At 46.5% G+C, this 23,101-nt stretch overlaps 1 protein-coding gene across 5 annotated transcripts in view; it reads right to left on the reverse strand.

Moving 5' to 3' along the window:
* Window positions 1–23,101, reverse strand: part of TBC1D1 (TBC1 domain family member 1) — a 231,156-nt gene that overhangs the window by 77,306 nt on the left and 130,749 nt on the right. For 3 of the 5 annotated variants that reach the window (XM_045993559.1, XM_045993585.1, XM_045993594.1), the window contains 7 exons: window positions 22,172–22,282; window positions 15,659–15,787; window positions 13,918–14,004; window positions 10,069–10,349; window positions 8,041–8,202; window positions 7,107–7,226; window positions 6,023–6,162 (listed from right to left, as the gene is read on the reverse strand). In XM_045993559.1, coding sequence (XP_045849515.1) covers window positions 6,023–6,162; window positions 7,107–7,226; window positions 8,041–8,202; window positions 10,069–10,349; window positions 13,918–14,004; window positions 15,659–15,787; window positions 22,172–22,282 — 1,030 coding nt within the window. The remainder of the gene's footprint in view (window positions 1–6,022; window positions 6,163–7,106; window positions 7,227–8,040; window positions 8,203–10,068; window positions 10,350–13,917; window positions 14,005–15,658; window positions 15,788–22,171; window positions 22,283–23,101) is intronic. The other 2 variants (XM_045993568.1, XM_045993576.1) reach the window with 2 other exon arrangements.

The following is a 23,101-nucleotide window of genomic DNA, read 5'->3' on the forward strand; positions in this document are numbered from 1 at the left end:
AAAAGCTATCAGACTGCCACTAAAATTGTTCCTTGGCACACAGAGGTAAAGAGAAGGATTTTCCCCCTTCCCGGAGTCTGAAGTTAGCTAAAAAAGTATTTCTTTAACAACAAAGACTTATCTTCTGTATGATACACTTGGAGACAAAACTGTGGAGTGTTTCTGCTACCAAGTACCTGGTCAGATGTTGACTTTCCACATTTTGCAGGCCTGACAATGGGGTCAGAGCCCACTAAGAAAACAAACACTTGAACAGTCTCTGTGCCCTGGGGGCCACCGAAGAGGCAAAGCTTCCCTGGAAAATAAGGGGGCAGGGAAGAGGCAGAGCACCACCCGCTTGGTTTCATTTGGCACATGATCAAATTTTCCTTATCGCAACCAGCACATGTGTATCACTGCATTTTCTCCACAAAACTCTCTCCTTCTCTAGGAAGCACCAACCTTCTCAAAGAAAGTCACCAGTGACCCAGATTTCTTGGAGGTCTGAGACATGTGGGTGGCCCCTTGGGGGATCCGCAGGGATGCGTCATGGCAGAAAGAGGCACAGGAGTCCCATTCTGAGTCTAGAAGGTCTGGGCTGGATTGATCGTGGTCATTTGTTTTAAGCTCTTGCTACTCGTACTGGACCAGCACCATTGGCATCACTGGGGCGCCTGTCAGAAAGGGAGACCATCTGGACCCACCAGACTAGAGCCTGCCTCTGCGCGGGTTCCCCAGAGGACTCCAAGCACATGAACATTGGGGACCACTCAACGTACAGATGCCTTCAAGTCTTTGTCTGCGGGAGGATACCACCTCCCCCGGCTCCACCTCTGGGGCAAGCCTATGGTAGGATCAACAGTGGGAAAGCTCTAAAAATGAGAAGGCTGCCATCCAGACTTCAGCATGGGCACCCTCTCGGAACAATGACGTCTGCACTCAGCAGGGCCCTACAAATGCAGCCCTGAGCGCTCCCAACCCAGCAGCTTTGCTCCGAGGCGGAATGAACGGCGCCTCCATGATACCACGTCTGAGTAGTTCATAGTTTACTCCACTGACCATCCCCATACTCGGCATCCCACAGACTCCTCACCCAAAGAACCCAGACACGACTGAGAGAGAATGTGTCTTTCTGGGACTTCTGGGGCAGTAGCCACAGGCAGCCACCACAAACTTAGAGCACCACTGAGGACTCCTGCTTTAAATTTGAGCAATCGGGCAGCGTTTTTGGATTCAATTTTATGATCTATGTTTGTTTTATTGCAAAAATGTCTGCTTGCCAAGTCTTCGAGTACCAACTGGGGACTCCCCTACTTACTGCTGCTTTCCCTTCAGTGCGCTGGCAGACACCAGCCCGGGCCCTCCAAAGTTCAGGATGGGAACGATCCCGCCTAGACTGTGCTAAAGTCAAGCAGGGATTCCTACAACAAACCAACTAGTCTCGAGTTAAAAAAGTAAAAACAGTCTAGGATTTGGGAATGTTTGTGCTGGTCCTACTAGACATATGTGAGTACGTTTCTAAATAGAAATTAACTGCCTACCTACTTCAGATGGGTCTCCAAAACACAAAATTCAGATTCTTCCACTAAATTATTTCACAGAGCTTTTGTATACAAAAAGTCACATGCCCCTGAGTAAACGCCCCCGAGTAAACGACCAGCTGATTCTGTTGCCCACCTCTGTCCATGCGGCCTTTGTATTTTCCTCGTCTTGTACTACACTTAGAGCCACACTCCCTGCTCGTGAACACCCTTCTCTCCAGGTCTGAGCCCATCTGTTAAAAAAAATTAGAGGACCCCAAAGTTACAGGAAATCCTATTTCTCCTTCACTTATATCCTTAACACTATTACAAACACCATGGCTTTTAAATCACTGGCGGTTTGTTTTATTAGTATTTAACATAGTGGGATGAAACAGGTCAGATGGCATGAATAGGGGCCTCACTTTTGCAGCTTGAAAAAAGGCCAAAAGTTTTCCTTGTCTAACTTAAGTGTGCGCTGCCAGGAGAGAAATACAAATGGTCACAAGGAGTCACTCTGAGCATCTGAAACACTTGAAAAGGCCCTATTCAGGGTTCCCAGCAAGGACACTTTCCGCCTACTGTGCTTAAGCCGGAGAGTGAGCTCCGTGCATCCGCCCCACCGGCAGCAGACACCTGGGCTGCTGGCAGGTCCAGCCCAAGGGGCAAGGCGGGAACAGAGGCCACCAGCCACCTGCAGCGGCACACCCATTGCCAGGGACAGTCTGGCCAAAACAACCTGGAGGTGTCCCAGCTGTGAGGGGACACACACTTCAGCGTGGGGCCAAGTGGTCCCAGAGCACAGTGGAAGGAGGTGGCATCTCTGTGCCCTTGAGATGGGGACCAGACACAGGCAGAGGCTGAGGATGCCTGGTTTGGGAGAAAAATCACAGACTGACACTGAGAAATCTCTCTCCCTCCCTGGCACACTCCAGTCCCAATGTGGACACGGAGGGGGAGACGGATGACCAAAGGCGAGTCCACATATTAAAATACTCAGAAATGGTGGGGGTAGAGGGGGGAGGGGGCTGCCTAGCTGACACAGAGACCCGTGCGCAGACAGAATAAATGCCTAGGGCAGGCTAGGGCAGGAACATCCTCTGGGATGGGAGGGACTCCAGAAGAGGAGCCACACCCAGGAGGCCGTGCTGCTCATCTCAGCTGGGCTCCTGCGCAGGTCACAGCACGAACCTCAGGGCACAGGTCCGTGAGCTCCAGGCCTGCCTCTGTTGCCCACTAGCTCTGCAGTTTGGAGAAAGGGATTTAAGTCAATCCAAGCGTCTGCTCCCTCATCTGTGAAATGAGTGTCATAAAAATGCCAACCTTCCTAAGGCTGACAGGGAATTCAAGAATTCCTATAAAGTACCTGCCACAGAGAATGCCATAAGTGATTATTATTATACCAATTCACAGTCCTAAATGCTTTTATTCTTGCTCTCCCTCTCATACAGAGTACCTACACTATAACCCCAAAACCTGTTCAATATTTAATTCTAAATAAAGAGCATAAAGAACACGTTCCCATAGAGGAGGAAGAGAGAGGGAGTTAAGAAATCACTAATGAGCATATACTAAGTTTGTGAAAATCTGAGCAATTTACTTGCCTTCCTTTAAAAGTCATCAAGCCTGTAAAGATTAGAGAAGCCGATGACAGAGATCATGAGTAAGTAAATCCTAGAGCGTGTTACAAGGAAGGGAATGCTAGGGGGAAACTCAGGAGAAGGAGACGAGGAACATCTGGAAGTAGGAGGGGAGGGTGGGATTTGAAATGCAGTGGCCAGGAGGGGCCTCCTTGGCAAGACGACTTTAAGCAATGATCTGAGGCAGGTGAGGAGGTTAATCAGGTTGTGGAAACAGCATTCCAGGCAGAGAGAACAGCCCATGCAAAGGTCTCAGGGCATGTGTGGCAGGAGCCAAGGACCCTGGCAAATAAAATGTCAGTGGAAATATCACGCGTCCTTATTTCACTCAGTACAGCAATCGGCATAATAAACCCTCTATCACAGGGGAGACAATTCAACAGCTTGTTCTAGTTCAAGGCTCCTAAGGGGGAAAGCTGCGATTTAAACACAGCCGCTCTGGCTCCAGCCTTCAGAAGAGGTTTCTAAATGAGCACTAAATTCCTTCCCTAAGTTCACCTTCATGGCTCCCAGACCTGCCGACACTGAGGAGGACAGCCCTGTCAGAGGACGGTCAGCACTCCAGCACCATTCCAGCGGGGGCATGAGAAATACCCAGTGTTCTGTTCTCGGTCTGGAGAGACCGCACAGCCCAGGCTCTGGGGGACTGGGGGTGATCTGCTCAGTGCTCTGGTCTCCGGGGAAACGATGCCTCATCCCAACTTATTCACTGCCAACTTTGGCCCAGCAGTGTTGGCTAGCCCAGAATTCACCAAGGAACCCTGTTGACTGCAAACACCATAAATAAGAATGGCACTTGGGGTTAAACATCCGTCTCTTATGGTATTTCCAGAGTAAACCAACTAAAAACAGAAGCCTCCCAAAAGAGAAGGGGGACACACATTACAGCCCCGGCGCTTCTACCCCCTGGGTCACACAAAGTCACGTTCTCAGCGTCGACCCACAGTGCATTCTGTTCGCCCACTTTATTTTGGGGTCCTCCAGAGAGGCAAACATGCCAGCACTGACCAATCTTCTGACCCCAGTCCCTCAGATGCCAACTGGGAGACACCAGGATCCGCCCAGGCACTCGCCACACTTCCTCACTCAGGCAGAGAGCAACCCTGTGGTAGGGCCCGCAGAGCTCACCACACTTCCTCGGCCATAAGAGCTCCCACAAGGGATACAGCCTCCCAGGCTATGCACTTGACAAGCCCAGAGTTGCCCACAGCCACCAGCCCAGCAGCCCCCTGGGCTTAGAAGTTTAGGAAGGAAGGAACTGGGTCACACCATCAGACTGTTAGACATTTCCACATGATCTACAAAAGTGAAAATGAAATCTTTAAAACTAAACTTTCTAAACTGATACACACTGAAATAACTCAATTTATGACTTAAAAAAAAAAAAAAAATCTCACTGCGTTTGTAAACCCAGTCTTTCTAGCGTTCCTTTACTTATTCCTTCCTGCTGGGGAAGCTTAACACCAGTACTCCGGCCTCAATAATGGTCAAGAAAAATAACTATATTGCTGTACATTTGATATATCTTAGGTTTCCAAAGTATTTTTGCATTCATAATTTAATGTAATTTCATGCGATAAGAAGAGCCAACGTTCACTATAACCATTTTACAGCTCAAGGTAAATAAGGTTATTTGATTTATATTGCAAAGCTAGTTGAGGCCAAACCAGGCTCTTGTTTAATTTGGCAGGGGAAGCATTTTTTAAATTAAATATTAAGAACTCTGGGCGAGGGAGTGGAAAGAAGAGGGAGAAAGAGAGAAGCAGGAAACAGGGGCAGAGGGTGAGGAGTGCGAGGAGGTTGCAGGAGTCCCCCATGCAGGGCAGCCACACCATACCTACTCTGCAAAGTCTTGGGGTCGTCTGAGCTGCTGCTTAACTCCTGCCCAGAAGTATGCCAAGGAACAAGAATGAATCCATGCTACACACAACCAGAGGAACTCAAGGAATCTTTGAGAGGTCTATTACGCTGCTTTGCTTTTGCTTTTTTAGATTGTATTTATTTGAGAGAGTGTGAGTGTGTGTGTGTGGAGAGAGAGAGAGAGATCACGAGCGGGGGGGGGAGGGCAGAGGGAGAAGCAGACTCCCTGCTGAGCAAGGAGCCCAGGATCCAGGACCCTAGGATCAAAAACTGAGCTGAAGGCAGAACGTAACCAACTGAGCCACCCAGGTGCCAAGCTTTGCTTTTCCTTACCACAAAAAAAAAAAAAAAAAGCTTTCTGATTAAAGAACATTAGGGAAAAGAAATACCTGTTGCTGAAAATTTAGGTTATCACTGGGCAGAGACAAATCATAAGTTTAGAACTACATCTAAACTCATTTTTTACACTGTGACTCCACACAGGAAGGCCCAAAGACAAGACCTGAGAGCATAATCCGTATCTGGGAGACACAAGCAGGCTGCGAGGGCACAAGATGGTCCTCCTGACAGCACACCAAGGGCCAGCAGCAGACACGGCAGGGGATGTGACAGGTGTAACCGGAGCGCTGGGACCCAGGCACCCTTCACAAGCCCGCTGCGCCGAGGTGGAGAGCAAACCCACACTCAGATCGCAGGGGCAGGTAGCCGGGCTTGGGAAAGAGCGGGAAGGGAAGGAGCCCCTGCGCATTCCCACACACACGTGGGGAAGCGGTCCCAACAGCTCGGCGGAGGCACCATCTTTCACTCGAGGCGCCGCAGGCTGCTGGGTTCTCTTACATGCATCCCTGGAATTTGAGGATCTCTCTGGAAACAGCGATAGGCATGGTCATTTGAGCTTCTTACCGAGGGGGCTTTAAAATCAGGGGTGAAATGACCTGAAATCTCATTTCATCTTTTCCTTCACCTAACACTGCTGTTCCTCATGCCAGAATCTCACAGGTTCATCTCCGGAGCGTACGGTACCTTCGTATCTGCTGGGAGAGTCGCAGGCTTTCTGTGGGGTGGCCACTCGGAGGAAAATCTGCTGCCTCCACGAGTGTCTCCGCGTCTTCACGGGGGTCCTGCTGCCATCGCCCAGGTGGTTAGCTTTGGAGTCAAAGTCCCTGAAAGTACAAAATGACAGACTCATGAGTGATGGGGAGATGTAATCAGGTATTTTAGCTTGACCTTTTGTTTTTAAACAAAACACTACATTATAAATTATCTTTGTATAAGAGAACATAATCAGATAATCCCGAAAGTTGAATCAAGCCCACGGTGAATAAACACTCCTAAGGGATTGCTTTCTTGTAGGACGCTTTTCATGAAGATCACAAGGTTGCATGCCCTTTTGTAAAAGACACTAAGAAATAGGCTCCACAGAGCACTAGCTTCCAGCTGGACCTTTCTTGGCCCCACTTCAGGAAAGAGGAACTGTCTAAAGGGGGCACTGGCAGCAGACCCTCCACCTCCCCCGACCCGAGTGTGGGAGTATTTTCTCGGCATAGGTCTGCATCTCCACAGATGGCCGCAAAAATGAAAAAAGTTAGATTACACAGAACCTTCAAGGCAATAATTACACAGCCACTTGCTTGATGACAACTATTTTAACATCCATATTTTTTAAACTACAAAACAAAGTATATTTATCAACACGTATCATAAATATAGTCTAATTAGTGATTCTTCTTCCTATTCGCGGGACTTGGGAAAGCCCGTGAAACTTACACCCGCGTACACACCCACAACTATGGATCACCTTGGCTTACAGGTCAGACATCCTGACTAATTTACCAGAACCATATGCTCACTCTCCAGAAACACTATTATCACTTAAAGAACTGCTTAAGACTTTCTTGAATCTTCTGAAAACACATTAATAAACTACTCCTAGTCAAACCTGCAGAACAAAAGGCCTACATGCAATAGGGAAGTATAAGAAAGAAGATATGAATCAATTTAGCTAAAATGATTTTTTGAGTGTCAAAAGAAATAGCTGAAAATTCCCTGTATAAATCAACAATTCAACACTTCTACTCAGGCTTGATATATCTAAATTAAACCCTACCTTTTCGTGTTCATAAAGTCAGAGGTGTTATTTTCATCTACAGGAGCCAGAAATTTTAGAAAATTTGGCACAGAGGAAGAAGAATGAAGTTTTTTCCGCAGGGCATTACGGTAGGAGATGCTGAGAGTTTGAGAAGAGAGTTTAGGATAAAGAAATACAAACACAAAAAGTATAAAATATAAGCTTTAAAATAAACACTTTAGTTCTTATTCTAAGAAAATTAAACCAAGTCAGAAATTAAAAAGTTTATAAATGAGATTTAACTTCTGCATTGTCAATAAAATTCTATTTTAAATGAATGGAGTCAATGAACTAATTCAAAAACATCAGTCCATTCAGTCGTGCAACATAACAAGCTCCAGACATTGGCTGTGCGACACTGTGCCCATAGTTAGCAAGACTGTGCTATGCACTTTAACAGTGTGTTAAGGGTGTAGATCTCCTGTTAAGCATTCTCACCAGAAAAAAATAAAAACCTAACAAAAAAATCAGTCCATCTTCCAAAATGACTTTTCCTTTCAAACTGGAAAAAAATAATTTTCCTAAATTCATGAGGACATTTCTGATTTGGCACAAATCACAGTGTATAAGATCAAACACAGTTCTTATTAAACTGTGTGTGCGTGTGTGTGTGTACGCACGTGCGTACAATGGGCAGAGATATGTGAAAATAAGTATGTATGAAATGGCTTGACATGAAGACCTGGCAAAAGTGATTATTCGATAGTAAAATTAATAGTAAATCAAGTCAGTTCAGATGATAGACTGAAAATAGTAAAACCAAAATCAGACAAGTACACACACACACACACACACACACACACCCACACCCACAAGTGGTGGCCCTGGGTTCTCTTCCGCCATGCAGCACATCCTCTGTGCAAACTTCCCGGGAAGACAAACGACACTGAACTTGCCGCGTGAGTGTGCTCACCTCTTCGGCACGGCATTCCCACTTGGTTCTCCGCTTGAGCTATGTTTTAGGTACTTAAAAAAATTGGGCGAGGAGGCGGAGGGGTTAAGACGAGGCGGAGGAGCAGGAGCGGAAGGCTGACCTGAGCAACTTTTAGACTCGCCCACAGCTGGATGATTCACACTAAATAGCAATTAGAGAGAAGGCAGGGCGATTAGCGGGGAGAGGAAGGGAGCCAAGGGGGCCCCCGAGGGGGGACGCAGACTGGGGACGCAGAGGAAACAGGCCAGAGCAGGCTAGGCTGCCATCCGCTTATTTCAACAGCAGCTGTCAGGGGTCAGAGGACGGCTCTTCACTTCTCTTCCGTATCCACTGTTTCATGGGCAAAGGTAGTTTTCAGTTTAAAAAAAAAAAAAAAGAGTAGGGTGGAAAGTGATTCTTGACCATTTCTCACATGTGTACGCACCCAATAGTGCTTTTTCCTCCCTTCCCTTTTTAGAAACCGGCAGCAATTTCTTTTTGTTTTTTACTTAAACCAAAAGCAAAGGAAAGCAAAACAAGACCCATAGTTCTTAAAATACATTTTTCTTTAAAGAAAAAATTTTCTTCAAAAACCTGCCTTGAACTCAAGGTTTCATTTCTTGTGCAGAAATGAGGAAAGAGTTCATAAGGAAGCAAAGAGCAAAACAGGTATGCTGGGGGGCGGGGGGAGATGGGCATCTTTCCACCCTGCCCACCCTCCCCTGTCCAGCAAGGTCCATTAGGAAACTGCACTCTTGGCGAGAAGGGAAATGTACTGTCAGGGATCCCCCTTTCCTACCACCTCCGCTTGTGTGAAACTGCGGCCGAGCAAGAGAACTGGGAATCTCTAGACAGGAGTGCGTCCACGATCACAGAAAACGCTAGAAACAGAGGGCTGAGGACATGGCAGAGAGGTGGAAAAGCAGCATGGGTATGCAGGGTTTGAAGAACACGGCAAGAACCCCATAACGCCTTACACTGTTGTCTCTGAGAGGCCATATATTAAACACTAGCTCTCGGCATGCGTCCTGCCTTGGGATCACAGTTATGCAGCCGAACTCTTTAAAACCATCATAATTATTTTCCATGGCTGACTGGAAACCAGCAGAGAGGCTCTGCTACGTCCTTCAGGTGGTTTCATTTCTTCACTCAAAACCTGGCCAACACCTCCGTCCAGACTCTGTGTGATCCGTGCACGACCCCCACTGACACATGTCAGTCCTAGGAAGACAGCAACTCTACACAGGCGTGGCCCATATATTTATACACTGAGGGATTTTAAAAGATTTTTGAAGTTATTTTTAAGGGTAACTCCATGACTGCTTAGGGTCCAGTTAATTGCCAAGGGACCCCAGAAATAGCCAGATCTTCTGCTCCCCTGCGGATTACCCATCTCTACAACCAGGAAATTCCAACTGCTCATTCGAGCCAAATTATTAAAATAAGTAAATCGAGGTAGCAGACTCCAGAATTCTCACACTGCAGGAAATTTCAGGCAGCATCCATGCCGGTTTGGTTACCCAGAGGAGCAGATCTGCCTGGGTCACAACAGCTCAGGACCAAGCCAGTCCCGGGACCCCGGGCCACACAGGCAGCAGAGGCAGCCAGGTCGCCGCTCGCACTCCGCTGGGGACAGGATGCTGCATGTCCGTCCCAGCAGAGAAGGGTCTCGGGTCTGCCAAGGAGGACTCACCAGCTCGCCCCTCTGCCACCTGGCCCCAAAGTCAGCAGCTAGGTTCCAGCACGCCCACCTCGCACACTGTCCGCAGGATTTCTAACCCCTTTGAGGGCCACTCCCCACCTGCTTCCTCCTGATGCTTGTACCGGCTCCTGGACAAGTAACAAGCCTCTTATGTCAACAGAGTTCCTACAGGAGGAGAACTCACCTTCGAGTGTTAGCTTGTAAGCCCTGAGTAGACCCTGACTCAAGTCTGTCACCCCACGATACCTGGGCTGCCCATACCCGGTGGCTTACGGATGTGCCCCAGCTATGTATACAACAAAGTCGCATTTTTAAACAAATCTTACTTCCGGTCCCGAGGCGTCTCTGTGCTCACGGAGTGGTACCTCAGAAGTTTCCTTTGGGAGACCCCCGGAGACCCCTGAGCTGGTTCCGGAGGCTCCTGGCACTCCACGGGCAAGTGGCTCAGGGTGTTGGCGCGCCTTCGGAAGCTCTGCCGGGGTGACAAAGGGGCGGGGTCTTCTGCGGGGTGGCTCTCTGGGTCACTGGACAGGTCCTCCGAGGAGCCAAGGAGCCTGAAGGAGTTCTCGGGGGTGGGCAAGGCCTCTCTCTCACACCCAGACGGCTCCTGGCAGCAGAGGGATAGCAGGTCAGGCATATCCCAGGAGTCTCCTCCCAGGGGCAGGAAAACATTCTGATACGTAAGCACATCTGATCATAATGCCATCTAGAGGCCACCGACAATCCAAGGACACGAAGGCCCAGTAAGTGCCTGTTTAGCGGGGACCAAACGCTGGGCTGCTGGCCAGAGGGGGAAACCTGATCACAGCCCAGGGGGAGGACGGAGCTGTTGTAGGTGTAGCCGTGCACACCCCCTTCTCCCTGTAAAAGCCCTACGGTGCTTTGAACCCGCAGAACTTGTCTGCACCGCTCACACCAATCAAGACTTTCTTAGGCTCTGCAAGTGCGTTCATACATCTTAAGGCTGACTCTGATCTAATGTTGAAATTTAACTTGGTGATCCTGAGGATAAAAACTATATCCTATATTATTCTTAAAATATGAAGAGTCTCCCTTTAGGCACTTCTTGCCAGAACTCAGGGCTAATCATTTAACTTCTTTCTGTACCCCAATTTTCTCATCTGTAAAAGGGAAAAGAGAAAGCTTTTCTCACGGGCTTCAAGAATTAGGCAAAGTAATCCAAGTGAAAGTGCACTGTAAAATGTTATACAAACATAAATTACTGTATCAGGTACTCAATGAAGCTACTGAGGGGTAATCCCAACATTCGTTGAGAAGCATGACAATAATACCACAGTCTTTCGAGATGTACACTTTTTCGAAGAGATGAACTAGTACTCGGACAATTCTATGCTTATTAGCACTGTGCCCAAGACATGGTTGGTCGCCAATATATTCTTCTCCAATAAAAGACCATAAAATAGGGGGCAGGGGGAAGGTGCATTGGCTTGCCCCGATGAACCTGCTAGAGGGGATAAGTAAATCAACGTGGAAAGAGTAAAATGAAATGAATGCATCTAATGACGGACTGAAGAATCTAAATTCTATCTGTTCATTTGCTATATGGTTGAATGCCTTTCAGGTATGTATTAAGGATTTTAATTTTTAGAAATATGTTTATTGAAGGGAGAGATTATATACATTTAATTTTGTAGGAATTAGGAAAATTTAATTCCCAACATACTACAAAATATTAATTACCTTTAAACATAGCTGAAATTTTTCATTCTTCAAGACTCTGTAGTTCCAAAGATCCTTTAAGGATTTAAAATTGTGTACATCACAGCAAACATCTCCATTATGCAAACCTGTTCATCACAACTGTTACTAACTTCCTTCCAAATTATATGAAGGAGTTAATCCTTAATCTTACACCTAAAAGGGCCACTTGGATGTTCCTCAACAATTAGATGATCAATTTACTGGCAGAGATCCAATTATGTAAAATAGCTTATTTTTACAACAGTTTCTCAATCTCAGGATAAAAAAAAAAGTAAAGATGTGTAAAGAAGTACACATAAAGGGGTGCCTGGGTGGCTTCAGTGGAAAAGCCTCTGCCTTCGGCTCAGGTCATGATCTCAGGGTGCTGGGATCGAGCCCCAAGTCAGGCTCTCTGCCCGGTGGGGAGCCTGTTTCCCCCTCTCTCTCTGCCTGCCTCTCTGCCTACTTGTGATCTTTCTGAAATATAAATAAACAAAATTTAAAAAAAAAGATACTCCCACACACAATACAAGCAGGTGGCTTCTGAAAGTTGCACTTCTTTTTTTTTTTTTTTAAAGATTTTATTTATTTATTTGACAGAGAGAGAGATCACAAGTAGGTAGAGAGGCAGGCAGAGAGAGAGGAGGAAGCAGGCTCGCTGCGGAGCAGAGAACCCAATGCGGGGCTCGATCCCAGGACCCTGAGATCATGACCTGAGCCGAAGGCAGCGGCTCAATCCACTGAGCCACCCAGGCGCCCCTGAAAGTTGCACTTCTCTTAAGATTATACAAATTCAAGCTTCGTGTCTTTTCCTAGATCTGTGCTTCGGAGAAGAATACAAAATAAGCGGTAAGACTTCCTGGAAAAGTCACTTGAGTGACACGAACTTCTTCACAGTATCTTTATTTGCAAAGAAAGCCTCTTCCCTGTCCACTCCCACGGGTGCAATGCCTAGCCTTTACAATTTAATTCAAAAGCACCATTGCCCCCATTCCCATGCTTTCTCTGGTTCCACTGATCCAAAATAACCACCCTTCCCCTTGCTCCTGGGATGGCTATGTTCCCGCCACCTCTTAGTCTAACTCTCAGGGCTCCTTCCATACTCTGATGCTGCTGCCATTGGAGTGTCACTTCCCACGTGAGCTCCTGAGGACAGAGGCTTTGTCCCATCCATCTATTAAACCATAAACTGTTTCCAAATGTGAAGTAAGCTGTACAGTAGAACCAGTATATGGTGGACAGGGGTCAGATGACGCTCCATCCCACTAGATTTTAACACAGAAAATCCTTTTCAGAGGACTGGTATCTAGAGCCTTGCCCCCCCACCCCGGAGACAGTCCACAAACCCGGAGCACCCACGCCACCCTGGGGCGTGCCAAAAATGCAGCATTCCAGCTCCTATGCCCTGCCCCTGGCCTCCTGAGCCAGAGGCTGGATTTTTGCTGGAACCCCATTAACAGTAGGCCTGAGAACAGCCCCTTCCAAGGCAGTGTGTCTCAAGGAGTCGACTGTAGGTGGTAGGAACCATCTTGTTGGTCCACCACAAACATTTTTAAAATTAAAAAGAACCAAAGAGAACACTGTGTGTCATAGGCTGTTTACAGTAAATACTGTTTGGGGCGATTTTAATTCTGGACGCGAGTGTGCATGTGTGTGTGTGTGTGTGTGTGTGTGTGTGTGTGTAATCATGTCACAGTGTTAAATGAGTTTCTCACTGTTGACCATGGTCTAAGCGCTTTGGAAGCCACATGCCCAGGAGGAAACTCAGGAGAACTTCGGAGCTGTGTGGTCAGGAGACAGCTCCCCACAGCCTCCGTCTCTGGTGCATCTGAAGTGGCTTTGGTAGCAGCAGGAAAGCTGCCCCTCCCCCCACCCAGCACAAACCCCAAACTCATTTCCTGGTGGTTAAAAAAAGTTGAGGCTGCTTAAATGTCTAGAAAGCAAGAAACAAGGACACGGACACAGGTTTGTTACCGAAGAAACCGCTGGCTTGCTCGTTACCATGAAGCTGTGCTTGGGGAGAGACCCAAGGGGTGAAGCTTAGTTGTCTGATTCATAAGATCAGTAATATTTAATCACAACCGTAGAGCCAGCCGAAGGGTTAAAGTATTCAAGCTGCAAACTTCATGCAATTCACAAACCCACTTTGGAGGTTTTCCTAATTTCAATTATTTTTTGTACTGGCTAAGAAGCCCATTGGCTGCTTTGTGATAAACGACCTCCCAGGCTCTCAGGGATCTCAAACTGTGACCGCGCTTCTTTGTTTATGGAAGGGCCACTGCTTCGTGACATGAGACTTTTCAGTCACAGAACTGCAAGACCCTCCCCCTGCGCCGAGGATTCTCAGGTACCAAACTTGTCATGACCAATGATGTGGGGCTTCCTGGGGTCCTTTTGTAGGCTGTGCAGGTAGGAGATGAGCACAACCCATCTGCTGACTTCTTCAGGGGTCACAGAAAGGGAAATGTGCTTACTTTGCTCGTGTTCCTTAAAGTGCTAGACGTGGAGCTGTCCAGATCCAGAATGGCGGAGGGTTCCTGGAGGCCTCTGGCTTTGCTACCCTACAGAAAGGAAAGCAGTCAAGTTAGGATCCCTTAGGCTGCTGCAAAGGTGTCAGCTAGAAGCAGCTTGGTCTATTTAAACAGTCTCGGGAAAAACGCATCTACTGAGAAAAGCTGCGGAGCACATATGTGCATTAAGATAATCAACATGTCTGGGTGCCTGGGTGGCTCAGTGGGTTAAGACACTGCTCTCGGCTCAGGTCATGATCCCAGAATCCCGGGATCGAGTCCCACATCCGGCTCCCAGCTCCACGGGGAGTCTGCTCCCTCTGACGTTCTCCTCTCTCATGTTCTTTCTCACTCTCTCTCTCTTTCTCAAATAAATAAAATCCTTAAAAAAAAAGATAATCAACATTTCTGTTTGTTTGTTTGTTTTGTTTTTTTTAATAGCGCAACCATCTAAATATTCCTAAACAAGATGCAGATGAGTCATTTGGCAGGGATGACGGGCAGGAAGAAGAGACAATCTGTCTCTGAAGAAAAGCAAGTGCTAAAGCAGACAGGCTCAACACCTCTCTCCAGAGTCCCAAGCTGTCACCGCCCGCCAGCGACAGGACACTCAGGCAACGCTCCATCCGCTCAGGAGCTCTCACAGGCGCCCACCTGGTTTTGTACATGGACAGTTGCCAATTATCTCTAAGGATGTTGCAAAATTCTGAGAAACACCTTCAAACGAAATAAAATTCAACTAGAACAAAATTAAGCATGGTTCAAATCGAGTATATCATGAAATTTAAAAAAAAAAAGCAACAACAATAAAAACAAACAAACCCTGTAAGATATTTCAAGCTCCAGAAAGATGTGAAACTTTCAAAGAAAATCAAGCTCTGATTTCTTAGGCGTGCCATCAAAGGTCATCTCTACCCGCTGGGGTGGGGAGCACAGGGCACGAAATTCCTTAGGGAGCTCCCAGATCGGTTTCCTAAGGAAACCTATGTTGCCTTTGCTCTTCCTGCAGAATGCAGTCTGCAAACATGCCCTTGAAGGGCCAGATACTAAATCTCCCAGGCTCTGGGGCCCATACTGTCTGTGGCCCATAGTACTCGGCTCTGCACAAAAGCAAACTAAGAATACAGGCAAATGAATGCATATAGCCGTGTCTCCAAAACTTTCTTTATAAAAACAGGAGGTGGGAAGAACTTGACCTAAGCGCCGCTGCAGAGAGGCCTAGACACGTGCCAGCCATGGCCAACGGTGAATGGCTTTTGAAGCTGTGCTTGGTGGCACTTAGGGACAAGGGGACCCACGCTTTACTACAGCTAATCCGTGCTCTTCACAGAGACTGGCCAATGGGTAACATCCTTTTGGGAAACAAAAATACCGGGCTATGTAAGAGAATTTCTTTTAACCTAAGCCAAGTTAAAAACTCAAGTGTGGGTAACCTTGCTCTAAGACAGAAAAGACATTAAAAAGGTTTTTAAGCTTCTGTACTTTATGACAGACACTGACGGCACAGAAGCAAAGAAATGAGGGCACCCTGCCGGCCCCACTGGGAGAGCACGTGACTCCTGCTCTCAGGGTCGTGAGGGTGAGCCCCATGGTGAGCGCAGAGATTTCTTCAAAGGAAATATTTTTTTTTAAAGGCAAAGAACTGGATCTTATGTTCTCTTAAAAAGTGATTTTAACTTAGATTAGGAGAAATTATGCTACTTACCCGGGATAAAATACTTTCTAAAGACTCTGTTAGAGATCTCTTCGCTTTGTTTTTCAGCATATCTAGCCTAAATCGAGTGGCACTCAGAGGTAACTCACTTCCAATGTTCTCTGCTGCGATCTGGGAGGTCTAAAAAGTGAAACAATGAAAAGTTAAGTCAGTCACTCACGGCTTGCTGGTTCCTTCCTTCCTTCTCAAAGTTATGATCTCTAGGATGCATCTTTTTGACCCCAGGCCACTACTCTGGCCCTGGGACCTCCTCTCACCTGCTCCTCGAAGGCACGGCTGCAAGTCCAGGAAACAGTTTGCCTCAAAGTATTGCTTGGACCGCTCCAAACAAAACAAGGAAATGTGCTTGGAAACCACTCCGTTAACCAAGCTCGAGAGCTCGGGCTCTATGGTCGGCATTAGAGTCGTGTCACTCACTCACTGGCCCTGGACAAATTACTTCCTCTCTCCTCGCCTTAGGTCCTTCCTCTGTCAATTCAGACCCGCCTCAGGACCTGATCCGAACGCCTTGTTGCGAGAGGAAACAGGTGCTTTACCGTGAAGGCTCCGAGCAAAGCTGCTGCTGCCCAAGGTGGATAGCGTTAGCTCCACCAAGCACAGGATAACTTGCATTTGGGGGAATTTCAGAGGTGGGAACAGATTAAATTAATCAACTGAAGAATCCACTCCATAACCCTAAGCCGATCCCTTCGTCGCTTTCTGTGGAGCTCTGTCTTCTCCACTTCTGCCTCTCCCCCACCGAAGGCTTCCGTCACCCCATTCCCTGCAACCACGCCTGCCCCCCTCACTGACCAAGACAACACATGCATCTGCACCCCCGGCCCCCAGCTCTGGCCAAGCGCCCATGCACGAGTTGAGAGCAGCAAGGAGCCCCGGACAGCAGCTAAGAGTCCCGATCGCTGAAGTCTATTGAGCTCCAGGTATGTTCTCGGGGCTTTAATGTGTGTGGGTTCATCTGAAGCTCAGAAGCAGCCCGTGAGGAAAGCTCCCGTGTCCTCAGTCTGCAGGTGGAGGAGCTGAGGGACGGCAGGTGAAGACCTGTCCAGGGCCACAGAGCTGGGGAGCTGCGGAGAAGCATCTCTTAGCTACTATTGCCCATGCTTAACCAAACACGGTGCAGACTTCTTTGACGCCTCCTGGAACCACTCTCCATTTTCCAGCCGCACAAACAGACCGGCTCCTGAATGCGGTGTTTGTCAACTCGTACTATGTACCTTCACATATGTGTATGTATCCGTAAAACACATGATGGTCTACATGTAGTTGAAACGTTAAATGAACCGATCACCCTGTAATACCCTCCCATAACTACCTTGTGTCTTTCAATGTAGTTTTTGAGATTCGTCTATGTTGACAAATGTTCTTTGATTCACTCACTTTAATCAGAGTGCAGTAGTTCACTGTACGACTATGTAATTTATGTTCCTGTGCTTAAATACGGATTCCTTTGTGCTTTTACAAAGGCGACTGTGCTAAGCTCTCCCAAGCATAGCTCCTTAGCGCACGTGTGAAAGTTTTTGCAGGCAAATAATTAGAGATGGCCTTGCCGGGTCACCAGGTCTGTGTGTCTTCACATGGACCAGATACTGTCAAGTTTTTCTCCCCTAAATGGTACTAATTCATAGTCACAGTTCACCTCTACATGCTGGTCAGATTTTTCCATTTCTGTCCACTTGGGGGGTATACATGGTCTTTTGTCTTCCCCTGATTCCTACGTGACTATGCATTTATTTTATTCAGCTATTTGATAGTTAAAGATATCATGTCTTCTTTGAAATGATGAAATCTTAATTCATAAATGAATGTCACACATTTTTCAAGGCAAAAAAGAGAAAGAAAAAGCCCTGATAAGATCTATCTTTGGCTTCATGCGGTCATCAGAGTTTTATTTCTGTGAGAACTAGAACGTGCATTAAGAGAATGACAACCTGCTTAGAAATTCCTTCGAGGGAGACCGTCATTTATCTTTGTGTTTTCACAGAGTATACTGAGCCCGCTCTGGACACTTCGCACTTGCCTGCTGAAGGAGGAGTGAGTGAGCAATGATCACCAGGCAGGCCCGTGGGAAATACGTGCCCAGAGCAACAGACTTACACAGCAGACACCGACTAAGTGCCAGCCACAGCAGGCACCACGGGGCAGGTGCCTTGCCCATCGCCACTGGGACCACACAGGGCCCTTGGGGGCCTGCATGGGACTCGCCCACTGCCAGTTCTCCCACAAAGTTAAGAAGTCGTGGGCTTGCTTTCAAGCCCCACACAAGTTTCCATAAAGTAGAAGCATTTTGAACAGACTGTTTGGATATATAAAGAAAACACTAGCTAGAAGACCAGTAGTACACAGCAGAAAGTATATACAAGAAAAACTGCATTTTTTTTTTGGAAACCAGGCCATAAGAATGTACACTGAGTTCAAAGCTCCCTCCGCTCTCCTCTCCCACCTAACAAGATGCTTCTCCAGGTCTATAATTCTAATATAATTAGAAAATAATTCATGTTTAGAAAGTATATTCCTTGTTTATTTTAAAATAAGCATCTAGACATTTCTCCTTCAAAGATGATGCTGGTTCTTTAATAAGTTTCCAATTTGGGGAGCCAGAGCGATTTGCACCACAGTCATCACACTGCCCAGGCCACGACGGACAGGGGAACTCTCTGTGCATGGGAGTCTGGAGCCAAGTTTTCAATTCTGCGGCTACATGGACGTTCTCGGTCAGAACCAACCATCCCATGGCATCACAGTGCACCCACCAGCAGCCTTATTTGTAACCACGAGCACCGTTAAGTAGCCGAGGTGTCCACCCCAAGGACGATGGGAGAAATTATGGGGCCGGCCCATGGAACAAAATGGAACAAACAACTCATCCACGCAACAGCATGGACAAGGACACGAACAGGCTAAGTGAAAGAAGCCAGAGCTGAACGAGTACAGACTCTCTGATTCCGTCTGCAGAAGTTCTAGAACAGGCAAGATTAATCTATGGTATAAAGAATCAAAACTGTGGTTGCGTGCGGGAGGGGTGGTGAGGACCAGCAGAGGTATGGGGGTACACTCCGGGGTGAAAGAGGACGTTCTCTGTCTTGATGGGGTCTGGGCCACCCAAATGTATGAAGATCTCAAAACAACAGTTAGGACCCTCTGTATCTGTGAAACTTACAGGATGCAAATCTCCAAAACCAACTGTGAACTACAGCTAATTGTATCTTGTTGAAGTGTGTAGGAATAAAGGGTGCCGGTATCCGAAACTTACAAGTCATCCCAAAAAAAGGTGAAATAAGAGATGGGCGGATATATGGGAAAGCAAATATTGCAGAACACTACAAATGGTATAATCTGGATAGTGGGTATACGAATGCTCACTGTGTGTTTCCTCCAACTTTTCTATGATTGAAAATTTTTCAAAATAAAATGTCAGAAAAAAACTCCTCTACTGGAAAACGGGTCCAGGCAATTCAGTGAGAGGTTATATAACATTAGATTTTGTTAGGTAAGCTCCTAAAAACCACAATGATTAAGATATTGCACTCGGGGGGTGCCTAGGAGGCTCAGTGGGTTAAAGCCTCGGCCTTCAGCTCAAGTCATGGTCCCAGGGTCCTGGGATCGAGCCCCACATCGGGCTCTCTGCTTGGCAGGGAGCATGCTTCCCTCTCTCTCTGCCTGCCTCTCTGCCTACTTGTGATCTGTCTGCCAAATAAATAAATAAACTCTTTAAAAAAAAAAAAAAGATATGCCCTCGGACCTGCGACATGGGCTGCCATTCCTGCACGTGCTGCTTGCCTCCTCCCCACATCCCCACTGTAAAACAACAGTATTAATCACCTGCCTCAAAAAAGTTGTAGAAAAACTGGAATCGCTCGTGCAAAAAATTCAAACTCTGGTACGTGGCAAATATTCAGTAAGTGGCAGCTGAGTCAATATTCTTAATTTTTTGCACCAGCTCTATCCAGACAAGTAGAAACAATATGTCCACTCACTAAAATGTGACACTTTTCTAACTTTATTACTTTAGAGGTCTTTGCCCAAAGCGATTCTTCATTTCTCATAAGAACAAAACGTCCTTTAGTTTTTCTATTTTATAAAAATGGCTCCTCTGACAGCTAGCCAACGCTGCTATTTTAGTCTGTGGAAAGCACAGAAAGCATCACCACTGGCTCGGAGCAGTGCAGCGCTGAGTCTGTGCTCAGCGTCTTCTGAACACTTGAAGGCCGGAGGGCCACAGAAGTTCACTGCCAAGGTCATGGTCCTACTCCTCTCTAGGTCAAGTCGTAACTTGCTATGGGAATGTTCAGGTGCAACAAGAATGGAATTGACATTCATGTAGTTAAACTATTTGGGAGCAGAAAAGGAGAGCAGGAATTGACTGGTGAATCTCAAAGCGTCATCTGACCCATCGAAAAGCAGCAGCTGCTCTGAAAAGCCCGATCCTCAGAGCTCAAGTGGGCATCCATTCTGGGGGAGCCCCAACCACAACTGGGGATCGGAGAAACTTCTTTACAATCACAGACATGAGCCTGCTTGGTAACTAAAGGTTTAGAAACCTCTAGAGAAAGCACTGGAAACTCTGCTTTGTGAGGCTTGGACGCTATGACATTAAATTCTCTCATGTTTTCAAGTAGAAAAAAAAATTAAATATACTTCACTGGGCTCAACTATGCCTAAATCATAAAGATACTTCTCTGTTCCCTAAATATCAGTTTGTACTTAAGTCAAAACTTTCCATCCAGCATAAATGCTTTATTCCCCTCTAGCAGTTATAAATCATTTCAAAATTGTCAATTTCCTGTTGGGAAAAGTTAGGGAAGAAAATTACAACAGGAAAAAACCATTAATGGCACAAGAGGGAAAAAAAAAAAACAAAAGGAGTGGAAACAAGAAAAGTAAGAAGTTGAAAAGCAGCAGAGAATTCACTGTCAGGAGGGCTGGGTGGCCCACCCAAGTGAACAGGAGAGCACAAAACCCCCACACTGTCCTGGGATGGGGAGGAATGGGAACCGACATAGGCCAGACACACACACACGATGCATTGGTGTTAGGGTCCCTGCAAAGAGACACTATGGCTGGCCAAGGAGATGAAAAGCAACGTCAGACACTGTACCTGAGCGCTGTGAGCTCAGGAAAGGTACCTGACTGCCAGAGTCAACTGGAAGGTAGAAATCTGGGGAGAATAAAACTGCATCATGGTTAGGTGACCAGAAAAGCAGAGGTGTTTACAGGGAGGGGGCACACCACTGAGCATTAAAGACCCTATAGAAAACGGCAGTTAGGCATTTTATAAAAAGACAACATGGGCACCTGGAGGCTCAGTTGGTTAAGCGCCCAACTCCTGGTTTTGGCTCAGGTCAGGATCTCATAGTTGTGAGATGGAGCCCCATGTCAGGCTCTGTGCTGTGTGTGGAGCCTGCTTAAGGTTCTCTCTCTCCCTCTGCCCCTTCCCCACTTTTCCAATCTCTCCCTCTCTCAATCTCTCTTTCTCTCAATCTCTCTCAAAAAAAAAAAAAAAAAAAAAAGACTGGGGTGCCTGGGTGGCTCAGTTAGTTAAGTGACTGGCTTTGGCTCAGGTCATGATCCCAGGGTGCTGGGATCGAGTGCCATGTTGGGTTCCCTGCTTAGCAGGGAACTTTCTTCTCCCTCTGCCCTCTCCCGCTCACGCTCTATGTCCAATAATAAAAAATAAAATCTTAAAAAAAAAAATATATATACTTTTGGAAAATTAAGGATTTTAACATCTTTCAGTGATATTTCCCTAGATTTTCTGACCTACAAGGAACTTAATTACAAAATGCACACTGAAGTTCCACTGGTTATTGTGAGTTGACTTACACAGAGTCTAAAGGACATAAGAACATAATCCACGACACCACATGCATGGGATCCCAGACTTGGAGCTCTTCAAAGAACAGACCTGCATCGAGCTCCAGCTTTGGACACAGCACCCCGAGACAGAAAAGCTGACCAATTCTTGTGGCCAGAAGAGGAAGGCAAGATGATCTGGACCTCTACCACGCAGAACGGAGGAATTAACGCCGTTTCGATATGTGGCCAGCATGTAAGCCAGGCTCTCTAATGCTGCCCCTGGTGGGTCAGGGGAGCTACCTTACATCCTCGTAGTACTGACATTCCAGGGAACCTCCAGGCTCCTTAGGAATTCTGAAGGCAGTGAGGCAAGGTCATTACCATTTTCCCAGGGAGAGAAGGGAAATGACCAAGACCGGCTCCCTGCAGGTCAAGTAGCTCATTGCAGGAGTATCTACTCTTCATTCTCAAAGCTCTACACCCACCCTCATGCTGGGAGAGCCTGCCCCGCCCCCACCCCCAGGGTGCTGAGGCCAACTTCCCTCACTGCCTCCAAACACTGTCTAAATATTTCCAAATTTCTCCTACGTGTGCAATAAGTAAAAATAAAGCATAGGGAGAAAAAGAGTTTCGGAACTTGAGAAAATCCTCAAGATTCCATTTTACACAGTGTCCTGGTAAAATTTAAAAAAGAGGAAAAAAATCCCATACCTGCTTTATCTCCCCAATATGGATGTGACCTTTTTGTTTCTCTTCGTATAAACATCTTAGGAAAGAAATAATCAATTCATTCTCTCGCTGTTCACTTCTTGGTCTCGATTTCTTAAAAAAAAAAAAAAGAAAAAGAATACATTACATTTATTTTTAGTTGTCAACAAAACTGCTAAACCTTGCCTTTGAAAATGCTAACAGCTTCCATCCGCCCATTATAATGGGTGCTTTTACCCAGTCACCTCACTAGGGGGCACCAATGATCCTAGCTAGACAGGGACACCAGTCTTGAAACTGGACAATGGAGCCCCGTGAGCCAGAATTAGCTTTTGACCTCTGATGTCCCTATACCTAAAATAAATATTTCACATCAGAAGAACAAATATTTAATAAATAAGTTGTCTTGAAAACAAGAAAAGAATAAAATCAGTGTAAACATCCAGAGGTCAAGAGCCACAGTGGCTAGCTACAAGTGTATAAACTTTTCGGGCTAGGGAACTGGAAAGGATGCATTGGTGTTAGGGTCCCTGCAAAGAGACGCTATGGCTGGCCAAAGAGATGAAAAACAGGGTCATGGTCCCACACAGCCAATGTGCTGGTCAGCATGAAGCACTTTCTGCAAGCCCCGCAAGGCATAAGCTTGCACGCAATATTTCATAGCACCAAGTCACTTTTCTTTTTCCCTTCTTTTTAAAGGAAATTCTCCCTACATCTTTTATTTTTCAGACAGGGAGTGGCAAAGCACACTGAACCAGAAATCAGGATACATAGGTCCTGGATACTGCCTGTGAGTGTGACCAAAGGCGAGTCATTGCAATCTTAGCTTCCTCATCTGTCCAGACAAAGATTATGCACCAAATAAATTCCAAGGTCCCAAATTGTTTGGATCTAAAACATCAGGGTTCATTTTTAGAAGACCATGTAATTTAA

The sequence above is a fragment of the Meles meles genome, chromosome 2, assembly GCF_922984935.1.
Source record: "Meles meles chromosome 2, mMelMel3.1 paternal haplotype, whole genome shotgun sequence".
NCBI lineage: Eukaryota > Metazoa > Chordata > Mammalia > Carnivora > Mustelidae > Meles > Meles meles.